An 18,242-nucleotide genomic window follows, 5' to 3' on the forward strand; every position below is an offset into this window, starting at 1 on the left:
AAATTATTGTAGAAGGATGAACACCTTGTCTTTATCAGTAAATAATTACTTACATTTGAAAACACTGTTTTACCCTGTTTTTCAAGTAATGTCTAAGCTATCTGTTAATTGCTGGAATACTTTTATCTGGAGTTATTAAATTCAATATTTACTAAGTTTGTATGCTTGACAAAAATACAGTGCTTGTCTTTTCTAAAGCTTAGTTGAGAAAAAAGATGGCAAGGTGATTTAAACCCTTTATTGGGAATCTGAGCAAAACCAAAAGCAGGGGCTAAAGTCAGATCAGGAAATATCCCTGAAGTGACAAGGCAGAAACTGCTAATCATGGCTGAGTAAGAATGTTCTCCTTATTTTACTTTTATATCTGGTTAGTTATCTGCAGGGTGGCAACATTATAAAATTAGTGGGAACAAAATGTCAAATCATCCAAGTAATTTCTCCTGGTGCATTTTTTCAGTGCTAGGACGACTTTTGGAAGGTTGACAAAGGAAATAACATGGGCAGTGGCATTATACCACAATATAATGAACTGGGTATGATAAAAATAAAAAAGCAAACTGAGGAAATGCCTCAAACCAAGTCTTTGCACAGAGTCAATTGGAGTAGTTTTAAGACTGTTACCTGCTAAAAAAGAGTCTTAGACAAAATGAGCTAATGATTAAAATTCCAAGAAGATTAATTCTTACTTCAGTGGAAACTGAATTGATCATTTAAACAGTAGTCTGTAAGCATTTGAAATATGCCTTGAGATCTTAAAATTATTTTGCAAAGCAAGTTCATGCCAAAGCTGCAAGATTGAAAGCTGTGATTAGACATTTGGGGAGGTGTAGCTGCTTTGTTTAAATTAATAGCAGTTTTGCAACTCCATTCTGATGTGTTAGCTCACAGCATTTAAAGGATGCTGAACAGAATTTAAAAACAAAAAAATTAATGGAATTAACTTTGGGAAATCAGAATGTGGTGGCAGAGACACGTGGGTTCTTCAGGGCAATGCAGAACAGTAACAGTCCTGATAGATTTGCAGTCTGAGTCTGAAAATCAGTATGTCTGAATTTTTTAAATGTTGGGGATTTTTAATAGCTAAAGCACAAGATTCTGTATCCAGAAATTTAAATTTCTTTCCTTTTTTTATTTTTTTGGTTTTTTTTGCAAAGAGGAGACAACAATTAATTTTTTTTTTTAATTTAACTTTAACTAGAAAAATTTAGTTCTTGGTTTGTTGAAAGTCCACAGAAGAAAGTGATTTTCAATGCCCAGTTTTGGAGCACTTTGATTGTCCAGGGATTTTTAAACTACAGCCATACAATAAATCCAGGAGATTGTTCTATTCTCCTACTGGCCAGAAGTTTTTGCTGACCACAGAGAAAATGATTCTTGCTATTTTCAGGCCTCTCTGTCAAAAGGAGACCTTTCCCAGATAAATGGAAGCTGTGCAGTGTGAAATCTGCAAATATTCTTCTGAGACATTTCCCAAAGCGCAGCAATTTAATTTTTTTTTTTTTTTTGCCATTAAGATTTAATCAGGCTAGTTGCCAAAAGGCTTTATGTTAGTCTTCCAAGTGATAGATCTCCTCAGGGCTAGGATCCCTAAATCCTTAGAACAAATTGAAGAAGCTCTTCAAAGTGATCCAGAGAAACCATTCTCCAGTGGTAGATATCTCTGTGAAATTAAAGCAGTATTGGTTCAAGTTCAGAAGAAGATTAGGAGGATGTTGAAGTCAAATTTAGAAAGGGAAGCAGATTTTCATCATCAATTTTACATAGAAGGAGACATCCTTCTCTCAGACCCTTACAGGCTGGTTTGGGGAGGGGGTTGTGCTTACTTTTCACACAGACTCCACAGGCTCATTGCTGCTTATGTAGCTGCTTCTCCTGAAAGTAAAAAAGTGTGTTCTGTTTGTTTAAGGAGCTTTTCATAAGGCAAACAAAACAAAAAACAAACAAAAAGAAAAAAGAAAAAGAAAACAATAAAAGAAAATATATTGATTCTGTGCCAATACATTTTCCAGCTCCTGAACAGAAGGGGACTGAAACAGTTTATAGTGAAATCAGAAAAACTAATAATGGTAAGTAAGCTAGTGAAAAATTAAACACTTTAAGGAAGCGTGTGTGTAGAGGTTAGGGATAAATTTGTGACTAAATATTTTATAAGATAATATTTAGACTGAATATTTAGAACATAATTGCCATAATAAAGAAGAGCTGCAAGTCACATTGGATAGGAACATACCAAAGTGCAGCTACAAAATCACAGAAGTTGATAAAATGCATGACATCTTCATGGCTCCTTGCAAATCAATGGTATTAATATTTGTAATATCTACTTCATCAGCCCATTTGTGCTGGATCTGCTGAATATTTGGGCCATACATCTGGATCTGAATCAAGATCTCTGTTAGGGATCTGGATTCTAGGTCCTGTTATCTCAAACTGCTCAAGAGAAATATTTGTCTCTGAACTGACCATTTTATAGCATGTTTGTCACATGCTATAAAATATTCCATTTGCTTTGGGTGTAACTCCAGCAAATATCTATAAAGGCCCCAAGAGCAGCCTCTCCAAGCCTTTACAGCAATGTGATCATTTCAGCAGCTCCTCTAACACAGACCTGTGTGTGGGCAGTGGCAGCTTGCTGGCAATTACTGTCTGTAAATGTTCTGGCACTAATCAGTTCAGAGAGTGCCTTAAAAGATTACTTTATTTCATTATTTATTTCATCATAGATTGTCAAAGTCTGAATTGGAAAGGATTTCCTCTCCTCTCTTGTGTTAGGAAGTCTAGATTTGTAAATATTAGGTTGCAAGCCATTCATATTTTGTCCCCATTCAGGCTTTGTTGTGTGCCATTTTTAATTTTTGGTTGTGCTTTAAGTTTCTATTTTTTCTATAAGGCATTTCCCACCTCTGACACAGTATATCTCTGGGGAATCTTTTATTGTGAGGGTCTCCATGTACTTTAGAAAACATTACTTAATTTTTCCTTGTTAGGACTTACATGGCAATTTTTATCTCCATTTTACAGCTGAATAAACAGAGAGATTAGGTCATGCATTAAGGCAAAGTGTTTAGAGAGTGACAACAGTGGCAAAGGAATTTCAGAATCCTTGGTGCTGTGCCTGTGTGGTGTACTCATTTTTCACAGCCTTGCAGTGAAAATCAGAATATCTTTCACACTTAAGAGTGTGGCCAGACACATCATGCAGAACCACCAAGAGAAAAAACACAGTTTATTTTAGGGCTGAGCCCCAAGGCCACAAATGTTCTGAAATGTTCTCCAGTGAGTGTGAACTGGACCTATAAAAAGCTGCAGAAGCTGCTGTGTAACCCCCACCTGCTCTGCCCAGGTGTGAGGGTGACTCTCACACCACTCACCAGCCCTGCTTTTTTCTGGTACATAACAGAGGGTGCAAACTCCAGGTTGGTACAGCAGAGCTGAAATTCAAAGACCATTTAAAAGACTGTAATACCATAAAGTGGGAACTCAGTAAAATGGGATATGATTGAAATTCTGAGCTGAATTAAGCAGAGGTTCTGCAAACACCCCTTAATCTTGCAGTCCACTTGCTCTTTTAGGCATAACATTCTACAGCTTCAGTTATTCTTGGAAACACAGTGCCAGTTTATTGTTTCAATCACGTCTGTTTTTCCTGACTGATACACAGGAAAAGTGTTTCAATTAGATAAGCAGTGCATCACCCAGCAGTGCAGTGCTAGCTTACAGTTAATGTAACACTACCTTGGATTTTTCATAGGCTGTGTGATTGTGAGGTGGTAAAGTGTAAATGCAGTGGAGGATCCCTATGAAATATTCTATTTTAATATCTATTAATATAAGCATATTAAATTATGCCAATTGTGACAGATGTTGAACATGACTAGTGGGTGCAGAAGTTGATTTACCATTCTATTCTTTGATATTTTTGAGCAAAAGCCCAGGAGTACAAGCAGCTTCAGGAAGGCAATGATTCAGACAAACGTGTCCTTGGGGAAATCACATGAGTTTAGGAATTGGTGTCAACTACACAGTTTGACATATTTAACCCCTGAGACCTATGTAACATTTTATTATTATTTGTTTGTAGGTAACTATTGTGGTTTAATTAGAATTGAATGCTTCATAAGCAATTTTGTCTTATGAAGGGGTTTCTGTGCATTCCATAAATTGTGTGCACTAGAGAGGAAGCTGAAGGACACTCAGTATTTGTTATGTCTGACAAGTTCTTTGTGACTGAGCTAAAACATTTTTGCTCTTCATTCTTCTAACAACTCTCACTGCTACCCCCAGTAAGGCAGATGCCATAGCAGGAACCAACTCCTGTATTTTGAGTTCTGTAGCTGTTGCTATAGAGTTTTGTTGTTATTGAGTTCTGTAGCTGTTGCTTGCTCTTATCCAAAATCTGCACCAGGAGCCCATAGTGCTGATAATGCTCTGATCTTTCCCAGGCCTTTGGCAGTGTGCTGAACATCTGTCATTATGATTTTTCTTTTTATTTTCCTGGTGCTGGCTATGCTATCTCCTGCTTCTGCCATCTGAGTGCCTCCACCACACTGTGGATAAGACTCCCCATCCTCCCTGCTGTGCTGTTTTCCTCCTTCTGAGTGTCAGGACTCAGGAGGTGGTTTTACATTTACATAGACAGGAACAAACTGTCAAATGCACATTTAACTCCCAGAAGACTTGCAGGTGGTTGACTACAGTTAACTCATTTGCAGTGGGAAAAGCAGGTGATTTGTGAAATTCCATTCTAGTCAGGTATGTTTTGATTGAAAGTCAAATAACGTCAGTCTCTGGTTGGTTGGATGCTGGATTTCCTCTGCTGTAATGAGAGTTTAAGGAGGATGCTGCTCACTTTGCTCTGTTAGCAACTGTGAGATAAGAAGTTGTCCTTGCATTGTTATTGAAAGATTAGTTGAATTCAGAAGCACATTTGGTGTTCAGGATGTTTACATGGGCATTGTTTTTAAGCCTTTTCTAGAGCAATGGGCTTACTTTAGTATTTTACATAAAATACCAAAAACTTCAAGCCTCAGCTTTAAATCAGACCTTACATCCAAATGGCAGTTTGGGGAATGGTCAGTGAGTGCCATTCAGGTCAGTAACAGCTTTGTGTAAAAGTCCTTCAGGCTCACCAGGATGAACTGATTTCCTTAAAATCTTGCTTTCTCTGGTTGCTCTGTGAAAAGGCCAAAGCATGTTGTGAGTCAGGAATACCCAGCCCAGTTCCAAAGTTGCTGCTTTTTGTTCAGAAAGAAGTGATATGGTCTAAAACTTCAGCAAAACAGGCAATTGTCCAAATCCCCAGGCTGCCAGGAGCGATAAAATGGCTCTGACCCTGCTGCCTCCTGTAGCTGTGCTGGATCCAGGCTGGCAGCTCTTCCTGAGGGAGCCTCAGGATGTCTCACACCAGTTCAGCTGCCTGGGTGGAGGCTCTTTCAGGCATGATTTATTTCCATCACACCTTTCCTCTTCCCAAGGGGCAGCAGGAGCAGGAAGCCCAAGCATCTCCATGCTGGTTCTTTATCTCAGCTCCAGCCCTTCCCTCAGTGTTGATCCCAGGTTTTGGGATTGCACAGGCTTGCAATCAGGCTCCTGTTCGTGTTGCTGAGGAGAATTGGAGCCAACTCCAGCTCACAGATTTCCTCACGTTTTTCCAGGACACTTCCTGTGGAAGATGATGTTATTGGTACAGCCTTTCTCCCTCAGTGAACTCTGTCTTTGCTGTGTGTCAGACCCAAAGCTCACAGAATCCAGTGATAAGCTTTGCATTGATTTTATGTGCACTGGACCGAGCTCACTGTGGCTTATTGCAAGATAACAATTCCCAATTTCTTATAGGAAAGTGGAAATCCAGCAAACAAAATGCAGAACCAGCCTTTATGCTGCTAAGTCTGGAAAAATGAGTTGGTCACTTTGGAAGCAATTGCAGCACTGAGACAGGAAATTCTAAGAGTCCTACAGCAACCAACAATGTACTATGGAAAAATAAATATAGCCCAGTGGAAAGAGGCATGAGAAATCCCCTTTGCATTCACAGGGTTGGAACAAATCTATTTGAAATCAGCTCTAGCAATCAGGAAATCTGCTCAAATACTTTCCTGCTACTGAGCCTCGGGCTTAACACCTACATCTTAGCCAGAATAATTTCCCACTGGATCCTTTTCCAGCATAGGAAGAACTCACAGGGTCAGGGGATTCATTGTGCTGCTCAGAACTCAGGTGTTAGGGGCACATGATAGTTGCAGGCAGTCCAGAGCCAGGCAAATAACTTGTCCTCTCTCCAGTATAAAAATTCTTTGGATCTTTGGGCTTCTAGACATATTCTAGACTCATGCCTGGATCTGTGAGACATTGATTCCAGAGCCAAATGCTTACAACAGCTTCAGCCAAAAATCAGGCAAAGCCAGATGGTTTCAGTGAGGCACAAATATGCAGGGAGCTTCTGACCTTGCTTGAACCTGCAGAGCAGAGCTGCATTACGTGCATGCCCCGTGTCAGAGCTGTTCCCAAGCTGCCTGCCAAGATTCCCTGATGGAAGCTACTGCTCCAGTAAAGGTCTTGGCAGAACTTTGTGTGTGTCTGCAGCTCAGCACCTTTGGTTCAAGGTCTGACATCTTGGCTTCCACCAGGGCTGGAGGTGCCTTGGAGGTGGATTGACAATTGCAGCTGTTTAGGCACATATTCTCCTCTCCATAACCTCTAGCAGCAAGAAATGGAAGAGCAGGTGGGGCTGACAGTGTCTTAAACTCCTGCTATATTCACTTCTTTGTAAAAATGTGTTCTTTGAGTTTAAAATCGCATCAGCTAGAAGCAGTACCAAGAGTTTAGATCCATCAGAAGTCCGTAAAACCACCTACCTTTTTTAGACTTGGGAATATTTTAGAAATCACCAGTATCAGACCTTCAGCTCTGATTCCTTTCACAAAACATGGAGCTTTTTCTGTGTGTCTAGAATCCAGCATTTCTCAACTCCCCAGTTTTGGCAGTAAGGGAAAGCAAGGTGTTATGAAAAATCTGTCAGTTCTACAGTAAAACTAGTTAAAAAGTAAAACCACCTCTTTTTTATTATTTATTTTTTAAAACAAAAATGAAATAAAAAAAGATTGTGAAAAGATTGACATGGTAAAGAATCAGCAAAAGCACTGTGTCATCGTGCCTTTATTAGTGGCTGCCCTGAGTGGTACCTGTAGAAATCAGCCAGGCTCCCACAGCACTTCCCTAAGACAGAGTGTGACATTTCCTGGCAGGGCTGTGACACTCAGCTAGAAAGCCCCAGAGTCTGGAAGTGGGTGACAGGTAACAAGGATCACTGGCACTGTGACCTCCAAGCCCTGGGTAGCCAACATCCCGTTGTTTGAAGTCTGGAATTTACACAAAATTTCTCATTTCCTCCTTCCTGTGAGAACAATACATTGTGACAGAGACTAAATGACAGCTTGTTAATGCTCATTTCATAGATCTTATGTATGGTTTTGTCCACTTAAAGCCAAGCTTTGATGTAGCACTGGCTCAGCAGTGGTTTTGTTCAATTCTGTTGGCTTTCAGGACACAAAAATGCTTTTGTGTGTGTTCCATGTAACTTCTTCTTTTGTTTCCTAATGTCTAGTCGTATGTGGATCAATCTTGCCAAACACTGAGATCAATTTTGTACTGAATTTGAGTTCATGCACTGCTGTGAGGTGCTGTAGTCACCTGAGTTTTTAATCCTTTACTTAGGCTAAAAGTTCTGGGTAGAAAACTCCAAATGTACCATGCCAGAGACCTTCACCTGTGCTCAGTTTCCTTTTACTTCTGCTGGCTGACAAGGGAGTTTCTAAAAGACTTTTATTAGAGTCTAATAGTGGTATAGTGCTCTGCATAATGTCCCTTTATTTAGTGATTTCAGGGAACTTCTCAAAATTTACATAAGTGTTCTGCCTATGGAAGACTGATTTTTAAATTTGCATTTAAAAAATACATAATTGTAAAAAAACGTAGATTGAGAAACTAACTTCCATTTACATAAAAAGCACAGGGAAGATTAACCCAAGGCCCAGTCCAACCCCTTTTTTTGAACATTTCATGAATTTCCTTCACACAGCCTCTCTCCAGTGATATATTTTGCAAGAAAATACCCTTCAAGATTCAGCACTTACTTTTGTCACATGTGAAATATCTCAACAGAACATACAGATGAGCACTCTTAACCCTTGAAATCCTCTCCTAAAACTGGAGTTACTTTGAGAGGGGAAAGAAATAGTTATGTTTTGGTATTTGAATGTATTCTGTGAAATTTCTGAGTAGCTAAATCCACTTTTTTTAAAATAAGTGTATGATCCAGTCTTAAAGTTCACTGACCCTAAAAGGAAAGAGCTTGCTGGCCCTCAGGTTTTTCATTGGGAACAAGGAACTTTATATTAATAAAATGTCAGGTGTCTTTGCTGTTATTTCAACAAAGATGTTATATATAACAAAGATGTTATTTTTGCCCTGAAAATTATATCCTCGACTGGAATTCTGCAATACATTATTTTCCTGGCAAGGAACTGGATTAGGAAGTAAAATGCTGATGAGAACTTGCCTCTAAAAGGAAGACTCTCTTGTCCAGTTACAGACTGTGCCCTCACTAGAGAATTCTACTCTAGCACATGATCAGGGGAGCTGCCAAACAGGTCCTGCTCAGTGTGGGCTTTGAAATGTCTGTCTCACCCCTGCACTTGGATTAAACTAGAACTTGGATATTCCTCAAAGCCCTGAGCTTTAACCTTAGCTGTAGGTAGGAATTTTACATCATTGCAAAGTGAACAAAAGGGTTGAAGTACCTATACCTGCATTTTCTGGAACATAAAACTGGTCACTCTGCAAGGTACCATTTCATAATTTATACATTGTATTTTATTTTGCAGATTCTATGGAAAACAGGCATTCTGTAAGTATATATTTTATGCAATCAGTTAAATACAGAGACATGGGTTGAGGTGATTGTGCATCTGGTGAGATGGTGCTCAAGGGCTGATGTGGTTTATTTGTTGCTGGGATCTTTGCAGGACAGATATGGGACAATCCCTTTGTATTTAGTTTCATGGATCAGACTTTCAATCCTCTGTTTGTAGAATGGTTTTAGGAGTCTGTGGAAGGGGCTGGAGTTTGGGGGTGCTGGTGCACAGATAACATCTCCCAGGAGATCATTGTCACCTGCACAGCTTTGGGTCTGTGCCACCAACACTGGCAGGGTGGCATGAGGTGAGGGATGGCTCCAGATGAAAACTGCTCACCTGTAAATGCATCACTGGGGACAGAGCTGCTGCTCCAGTGCCCTCTGTCATCCCCAGTGCCTGTGGCAGTGCCAGGAGTCTGCCTGCTCACACACAGCCCCGGGGACTGGGATGCCCAGAGAGGTGAGCTCCTTCTCAGGTGTGCATAGGGATGGGTTCAGCCCAACCTGCAGAATTCCCTTCTGTTCACTCTCTGGGGCTGTTTCCTCCTGGGTTTTGGTAGAGCAGGTAGGATGACTCCAAGGGCTGTTAGTAAACTGAGACCTTGTAAGAAGTTTTGAAGGCAAACAGTTTTTATTGCAGAGCACAAAGCTGGGTCATAGCTGGGTCACAGAAGTGGGACTAATACCATCCATATAGATGGAGGATCTCAGCTAAAGATGTGGAGTTTTGTGAATGTTCTGTGGGTGGTGAACAGCTTCATAGTGCTAAGAAGCCAGTGGCAAAATATGGAATTTTTTTAAATAGAAGAAATCTGTTGAATGAGCTGTTCCTCTGCCCTCAGGAGATCTGAGAAGCAGGGAACTCACATTTCAGGAGTACTTTTATGAATGTTAGATATGCTATCAAACCCAACTCAGACTAAGCAGACGGTTGTTTTTTGCCACCCACTTTGTGACTTTGGAGCTTGTACTTAAAAAGAAAAAAAGGAGAGACTCATAAATAAGAATCACAATAGCCCAGTCTACGTCAGCTCATGGCATCCATTTGAGTTTTGAAAGGCTCCATCAGCACTCCCCTCCCCATGGGACACACAGGCAGCCCATTGTATTATTTACAGACACTGGCAGTGCACTGAAGGTCACAGATTGTGTTACAATAAACAGACTCATATTAACACAGGCCAGCAGGGTTTATAGTGTCATTGTCTCTCTTAGTTAAAAGGTCTGTTTTTATTCTTTGCTCTCAGTTTTCTAAAAATATGTTGAGCTGAACCCTCCCCTGGGTTATACCAGGCATTCCTTGGAGAGTCATGCAGAAGAAAGTTTGTCCCTGTCCAACACAAAAGAAAAAATGGTCAAGGGTGGCTGTGACAGACATGAAGTGTAAGCTCAGGGAGGAGGTTTTGTCTTCTTTTTTCCACAGCCTACATAATTTCTAATGGACACAAAGATGTTTTTTTGTTTTCCTGTGGCCAAAAGTGAGTAAAATATGGAAGTATAAGAAAAGTCAGTGCAAATAAACTGACCACCCTGTGTGAATAACTTTCATAATTAATTTGGCTATTAAAGCTTGCTAAACCAGGCAATCCGTGAAGTAATGTCAGATTGAAGGAAGAAAAGTGTCAGCTGAGGGCAGTGTTTTCTTTGTGCTTCTTTTATTGCTCTCATGTTAGCAGTAGAAGGGTAATAAAAGTAGTTATTCTGTAAAACTAATCTCATTTTCAGAAACACCCCAGAGCAAAGTCAGTTTTATAACACTCGCACATCTTGCTTGAGTTTTCCTAGAAGCTGCCTGATTCAGTTAATATCTGAGACATTGTCCCTCCTTAGCTGTACTGTTCATGTATTAACATAGAAACTATTCCTTTTTTTCATTATTAGTGCTTTAAAGGGCATAGCAAAAGAACAGAGCCTTTTCTTCTGCTTCTTAAATTCCCACTTCTGTTCCCAATAAAGCCTGTGACAAAAGCAGCACCTCTCTCTCCAAATAAGTGACCGAAAATTTCTTCATTTTCCATTCCCTCTACTTGTCTCTCAACACTTTACAGGCCACACAGATGAACACAGAAGAGGCAGGGAGCTGCTAAGGTGCTTTTTAACATCATTTTGTTGCAACTGTTTTTTTTTTTTTCAGTAGCTCATTTTCACACATGCTTAACTGTGATGTATCTCAGAGGTTTGGTCCAAATGAGGAGCTGTTGATCCTACTCATGAAAAGGAAAATGCTCCTTATAAAGTGATCAAGTGGCTTAAACTTCCTCCCCAGCTGTTCTGCTTCTTGATAGCCAAATGAAGGGTTTGGCTCTGAGGTGAAGTTGCATTTGATCTGCTGCTCCCTCATTTGTGAGTGGAAGGGGCCTTCAGGAGCTGGACTGCTCAGCTGGCACCTGAATCCCAGGGAATGCCACAAGAAAACTTACAGAATTCAATTCTTTTTAGGAAGTAATAGATGTTCCAGAGCTGTGAGACAAAGGAGTACAGCACAGAGGAGTATTTTGCTAAGAGCTCTGTTTTCAGGGAGGATATGCAGCCTTTTTATTTCAGTAATGGTGGTGGAGACTCATCAGATCCCAATGTCCTTTTAACTCCCTAAATTCCAATAATGTGCATTCCACTGCTCAGATAAAGTCTGTTAGCATTCAGTTCTGCATTGCTCTTCCAGATGCCTTGGGCAGAACAGAACACTGCTCTGTGGAGAAGGAAGATGCAGCAAATCATTTTAATGGTTGCTAGTCCTGCTTTTGTGCATTTGCCCCTATGTAGTTTCTGTCAGAATAAATATAATCCAGCAGGGAAAATTAGGAACTTTGTTTCTTCACTGAGAGACCATGACAAAATTGAGTTCAGACTTTAAGTAAACACTGTGTACTGACACAGGTGCATTGAAAGGGTTTATATTATGTCAATAGAAGTGATGCATTTAGAAAAATAATTAGTCCAAGTTTGAGTTTCTTGAACTATATAAAGGCTCAGTTGCAGTACAGGTTGTGACTGATTTGCAGTCCAGAGTACCTTGAACCTGAATGTCTTGGATTTTTAGGTCATTTTGAAAGAAACCTGAAGTTTTATGTCAGAGGTTGCTTCCCTCCATCTCCTCTGTTTCAGAAATTTGTATCTTAAATGCAATCCATAGGAAGTATTTGCAAAAGAAATGAATTACTTAGAGAGGAACTGGGAGGAGGTTTCCTTCCTGAAATCAGAGCTGGCAATCTTTCTAAGTTATTTAATGGTCCCAGTTTCTGAAAACATATTGAAGGAAATATCTTGACAATGAGATAGCCACTTCGCCAAACACTAATTGGTATTGTGTCAAATTTACCTCAGCAGTACATTCTGACTTCACATCTCCTCCTCTCCTGCTCCCTCCTGGATGTGTTTGTGTATTTGTTTGTTGGGTTCTGTCCTAGGGGTTCAGGAGGACTGGCAGTACATGAGGACATTGTGTACTTTTAGTGCCTATTTGTCCAAGCTCAGCGTGTGCCCTCTGAGACAGAAACCTGTACAATTTACATCTCTCTGCAGGAATTCCTAGGTGTTATTCAGTGACTTTCTCATCTTACTCAAGTGATCCCAAAAGTGTTTTCTCAGTGTTAAAGGAATTTCCATTGCCAGCTCCAAAGGGGGACTGGCCTGTGTTTAACTGTGCACATTAACATGGCACAATGGTTTCAGACAGGAAGGGAAGATGAAGGATGTGTCCAGTTAAAATTGGGGAGGGGATTTCAGGCAGTCAGGATATGAAAAACAAGGTGATACTCTGAAATAAACACTGAATTATAAACCAGGAATTCCTCTGACTCATGGGGCAAATCCTTTGGGGGTAAGTCCACAAAAGGAACGAGGCGCCTCGGTGCTGACAGACTGAGCTGAGGTTAGAGGCCACCACGTACCCTGAGCAGAGACTGTTGGAGGGAGACTTTGGCAACCAACACCAGGAAAGACTTGACAGCTGTGTATCCCCAGTGGACAGAATGATTTCTGTCAGATATTGTAAAAACAATGAAGTTTGGGCTTTCTCTGTGCCCTTTCCCACTGGCTGGAGCAGAGGGCTGCTCTGTGTGCCCTCTGTGCCTGCCAGTGCCAGGCTTTGCCCTGGAGATCTCCCCTGGCACGGCTCTTGCAGGAACACAGTGTCCAGAGTGCAGGTGCTGCATTGTTCCCTGTGAGACACCACCCTTAGGGAAATTTTGGTTTTATTCTCCTGGACTGACACTGGCGTCTGACTGTGGCTCCTAGTAAATAAAGGATCTGACCTCCAGGTGTGTTTAGTGCCAGCAGTTCCCTTAAAAATCCAACTTTTATCAGTAAGCATCCACTTAGAGATGTTGGTGATTAACAGTTTTGGGGTCTAGCTTGTAATTGTTACTCTAAATCTCCCACTGTCTTACTTCTTTCCCTCTCATGAAGATAATACCAATGTTTCCCCAGAGAACAGTGAGGGTTTATTAGCTCACTGTGGAGGGTTCTAAGGGATATGTGACAGGACAGAGGGTAGGGGCACAGCTATACTCACACCTCGTTTTTTTCTCTTTTGCTCTTTTTGCCAGCAGAGAATATATGGGCATCCTGATGCTACCTAGTACAGTCATCTCAAAGATCAGCTGGGAGAAGAAAACAACACAAGATGGAAGATGTTGCAAGTGTTCCAAAGGCTTTGCAGCAGTTATTTATGAGTTTGCCAGACTCATCTTTTCAAAGTTTATTTCCTTAGGAGGAACAATAGAGATGTTCCTAAAGCATTTAATGGAAAAAAATTACAAATAAAAATTCTCATAGGAAAGTGGCTCTAGAAACCACTGACCCAGGTTCTCATCTGTAATTTCTCCTGCTAATGCAATTTTGCCTTTTTTGCCTCCAATTCATCATGCTCTAAGGAAACAAAGGGGGAGCTACAGCTGAGGAAGTAGATTTCTACAATGCAGCAACTACTGTGATACCAGTAGGACATAGAAATATCTAGGCTTGCTTTAAACTTGCTAAGTTGGTTATCAGTGCCCCCACTGTGGCAGAACAGAGCTCAGCACAGCCTGGCCAGCCATGGATGTGCCTTGGCATGGCTTTGCAGCTCGTGCTGAGCTCCCTGTGCTGCAGCAGCAGGACTGCTACCAGGCTTGGAGCCAGCTCAGTTACAACCCACAGGGACGTGACACTGCGGGGAGCTCGGGGCTCCCTAAAATCTTGAATAACTGTTCAGAGATTCACACTTTGCCCAGTGCTTCTGTCAGAGGCACAAACAGCCTTTATTCTTTGCTAAATTGCTTTTCCCCTTTAAAAGTTCTGATGCTTGTTGGTTTATTTGATGTGATGGTTCTTCAAGAAATGATTGGCCATCACAGCTATTTTGGATGATTCTATGATAAGTTTTCATTGAGTGGATATAAAACACCCAGGTCAGTGAGTTTGTACCTGAAAATCCTGTTATGTACAGTCCTAATTCCTCTGATTTTATGAGAGATCTGAAGTTGTTCTTGTGCACAGTTTGTCCAGTATGGAAGTCCATAACAATCCTTTTTCTCTATAGCATGAGAAACATGAAACTAACACAGATCTAGTTTGGACACAGATGTAATCCTGCAGCCCATGTTATCTCAGCTGCATTAATTTAAAAAAGAACACAAAACAAAAGAGAAAAAATACTGCCTCCAACCCCTTAACCAGACAGCCTTGGACTGGACATTGCAGTTGCTCTCTTTTTCTTACTGCAAATTAAATTCCTACAACATCTGGGCCACAGGTAAGAAGGTTCTCATTTTAATTAGAAAGTAGTAAAAAAGAGGCCAGGGGTTTGTATATAGATATATAATTATTGCTTTAAGCACTGCATCAAAGGTGCAAAACCAGCAAGAAACACAAAAGGGGTTTATATCCTCCATTCCAAATGTTTAAAATTTCAAGCTCCAGTTACTGATTAATATTTCTAATTTATTGTTCCCTGTGCAAATGTTGTTTGTATCATGAGCCTGTCACAACTGACTGACTTCATAGCTCTCTTCTGTTGACAAATGTTCTTTCAGCATCCCATGATTGTCCATGCAAATGCGTTAGTGTAAGAAATGTGAAAAGGTATTTTAATAAAGAAAACTCTGAACTGACCTTTGCACTGGATCTTGCACATTCATGTTGCAATGAATGCCTGTGAAGTTTTTTATTTGTGATGAACCACAGGTCCATTGTATGGATTTGCATTTGGAAGATGCCCTCTCTGCACAGATTCCAGGCTCCTGGATCTGGAGTCAGGAACCCGTTTAACAGCAGGTAAATGCACTAAAGTGCTTTAAGAACTGAGTGGGGGAGTGCTTGCATTCACAGAAGTCTTTTACTAAATTACAAAGGTAAAAGTTCCACCACAAACCCTTCCCAGCCTTTGGCAAAGCTTGGGAAAAGTGGAGTTTGGAAAGCTTCAGAATATCATCTGGGCATGATGGAGCAGCAGTGGAAGAATTCATTGCTCTCTTTCAGCTTGTCTCTTGCCTGGAATAATCCTAAATTGTTTTGGATTTGGTTATCTAGTACAGGTTGTTTGCCCTACTGAAACGTGTGAACTGTCCATTTCTCAGAGTGCTGTGCACTGCTTTGAGCTCTTCTGTTTTGTCTTGCAGATAACACAAACATTTCAGAGCATGGGACAATAATCACCAGTGAAGAACGAGGTAAGTGGGCCCATGAGTAAACACCTACACAAGGAGTCCTGAAATGAGCATGTGCCAAACAGGCCTCATGATTCTATTGGAAATATTTGGGAAATAAGTATTGAATCTGTTACCAAACAAATGAAAACTCAGATTAGAGCTCAAAATACATTATTGAAAATAACAAAAAGGATGTGGGGGCCTAACTAAATATATGTACTGTAAATATATGTATGGCAGGGATCTCTGTGTTGTATTACCCTGATCCTAGTTGCTGTAAATGGGCTGCAGCTGTGATGTCCTCGATTGGGCAGCAGCTGTAGCCCATGGAGGTAGCTGGGATAAAAGGGGGTGAGGCATTCACAGAGGAGCCTCCAGCAGAGAGAGACAACAACGACGCTGCTGTGAAGATTACAGCAGAAGGAGATTTCTGTATTGTCACCAAGTTAACCTCAGCAAACAGAAAATGAGGTGTGTTGGTAAATGTTTACTTTTTGAGCAGAGTAAGGGATGGCACAGACCAGGTCCCTGGTGTCATTCCTTGTTGGTGCACTCCCATCAGGTGGCACAACCCGGGTCCCTGGTGCCATTCCCTGTCCAGGCAGTTCCATTGGGATGGCACAACCCGGGTCCCTGGTGCCATTCCCTACCCGGGCAGTTCCCCCATACCCTGCTTGCACCCGGCCTGTTCGGGACGAGCCTCGCCCACCCCAGTGGGGAGCTGTGGATCATTTTCCCATTGCCGAGCAGAGGCTTTCGAGGTGCCGCTCAGAAACACCTGAACCGAGGCCTCTCCTCTGTCCACGGTTACTTTCCTTTTCCATTCGCAGCCGAGCGGCACCGAGAGTTTCCCGGTGTAACGGGAGTTTCCCCGTGTAACGCCAGTTTCTTTGTATAATGTGAGTTTCTCCGTGTAACGCCAGTTTCTTTGTATAACGTGAGTTTCCCGGTGTAACGGGCGTTCCCCGGTGTAACGCAGGTGTACCGGGAGTTCCCGGTGTACCGCGGGTTTATCGCGGGGCCGGGCGGTGCCGGGGCTCCCCCTCGTGGGCTGCGGGGGCACTGCAGGGGCAGCCGGGCTGGGCCCGTCCCGGCCCTTTCCCGTGGAGCCGGGAATGGAACCGGGAATTTCTGTTCCCGCAGCGCCCGCCCGGCTCCGCCCGACCGCCGCCGCTCCTAAAGAACACGGTGCTAAATGCAGCCTCAACCTGCCCACCGTGCGTTCTTCCCCTCTCCCGCAGGGCAGTGAATTGTTTGTGAATGCCGGGGCACTGCTTTGAGCGGTTCCTGATAAATCTCAGCGTTTATTTACTTTTCTGCTGTGTTCCACCTGCTGCTCTGTGAGCTTGGTTCGGTTCAAGCTCTTTGTGCTACATCACTGAGCCGTACTGAGCCCAGGTTTTGGGGAGGTGACACTGCCAAACTGAGTACAGCCCATGTCGTGCAAGGAGAGGGCAGGCACTGGGAAATGTAACAAAGTTTGAGAAAAACAGATGTATCAAATGGAAAAAACCCCCCACCAATTAAATTGAACTCAATTCAGTATCAGTACAGATTTAAAATGCTAGCACATTTTGTTGTTTAGAATTTCAAGGCCTTTCTGAATAGGTGAAAGCAGAATAAACATCACTTCTGCAGTTGTTTGGGAGGTAATAAGCAATTTGACATATCTAAGGAATCACAAAAAGTGGGGCTTATTGCCTTCATGCTATGAAATGTTCCACTGTAAATCACAAGTGCTCCCATTAGAGAGCTGAGCAGTTGTGGGAATGTCACTTGCATGGGAGGTTTCAGCTAAATGGGAGCATTTATTTATATAGGTAATTTATTTTCTCACCGGCCACAAACATGATGAGTGGAAAGGCTGAAAAAAATCCTCAGCATTGCAGAAAATAATCACTGTAGTTAAATTGTAAATGTAATAGCAAAAGAAATCACAGTTTCCTTGGGGAAGGAGTCACTGCAAAGTCTGATGGCAGAACAGCAGCATGAAGCTGAAATGAAAGATTGGGCACAAAGCAGCAAAGGGCAAAGCTGTCACTGCTGAGGCTCTCAGGCTCTGCCCCCATCAGCCTGGATTTGGACTGCATGCAAAGCTCTAATAGTGATTGTTAGAAATGGACCTCACACTGCTTGGACCATGTTCCCACGGTTAAGAGGAATTCAGATCCAACAGGAATTGTTTGAGAAGAAATTCCACAACTAAACTGTTAGTCATAGTAAAGATGGATTCTGCCTCTGAAATGAATAGATTAGCAATATATTTCTGTGTAAGAGTGGGAGATGAAATCAGGGTCTTCTCTGGGGCAATGATAAAAAATGCATCAATTTTTTCACTGAACAAAAATCAGAAGTGACCAGTGTGACAGTTCACTGTCCTCTGGTTACTGCCCTGATTTTTCTGTAGTTGTCTTTTTGTTTTAATGTTTTACTCAGGAGATAAAAGAAGATTTCAGCATGAAGGCTCAGTACAGTGAAGAAAGAAAATAAGAAGATGAAAGGAAAGATAGAAAGGAATGAGCAGGGTTGGTGAAGAGAAACCCTCCTGACTGTGAAAGGTTTGGAAGAAACAGCCCATCAGTCCAGTTACCTCAACAGCTCCACCCTCCATGGAGTTGGTGCTGTGACAAAACCAGCACTGTAAGGTGGCTTGTCCCCAACATTCCTGTGTTTATCATTGTCAGTGACCATAGGAGAAG

The 18,242-nt window shown here is 41.7% G+C and overlaps 1 protein-coding gene across 7 annotated transcripts in view; it reads left to right on the forward strand.

Annotated features, from left to right (window-relative positions):
• Positions 1–15,004, forward strand: part of PECAM1 (platelet and endothelial cell adhesion molecule 1) — a 36,002-nt gene extending 20,998 nt beyond the window's left edge. For 2 of the 7 annotated variants that reach the window (XM_058039059.1, XM_058039053.1), the window contains exons 14-16: positions 2,010–2,066; positions 8,883–8,905; positions 13,462–15,004. In XM_058039059.1, coding sequence (XP_057895042.1) covers positions 2,010–2,066; positions 8,883–8,905; positions 13,462–13,494 — 113 coding nt within the window. In that variant the 3' untranslated portion in view covers positions 13,495–15,004. The remainder of the gene's footprint in view (positions 1–2,009; positions 2,067–8,882; positions 8,906–13,461) is intronic. The other 5 variants (XM_058039054.1, XM_058039055.1, XM_058039056.1 and 2 more) reach the window with 5 other exon arrangements.
• Positions 15,005–18,242: the final 3,238 nt, after the last annotated feature.

The sequence above is a fragment of the Melospiza georgiana genome, chromosome 21 (assembly GCF_028018845.1).
Source record: "Melospiza georgiana isolate bMelGeo1 chromosome 21, bMelGeo1.pri, whole genome shotgun sequence".
Lineage (NCBI taxonomy): Eukaryota > Metazoa > Chordata > Aves > Passeriformes > Passerellidae > Melospiza > Melospiza georgiana.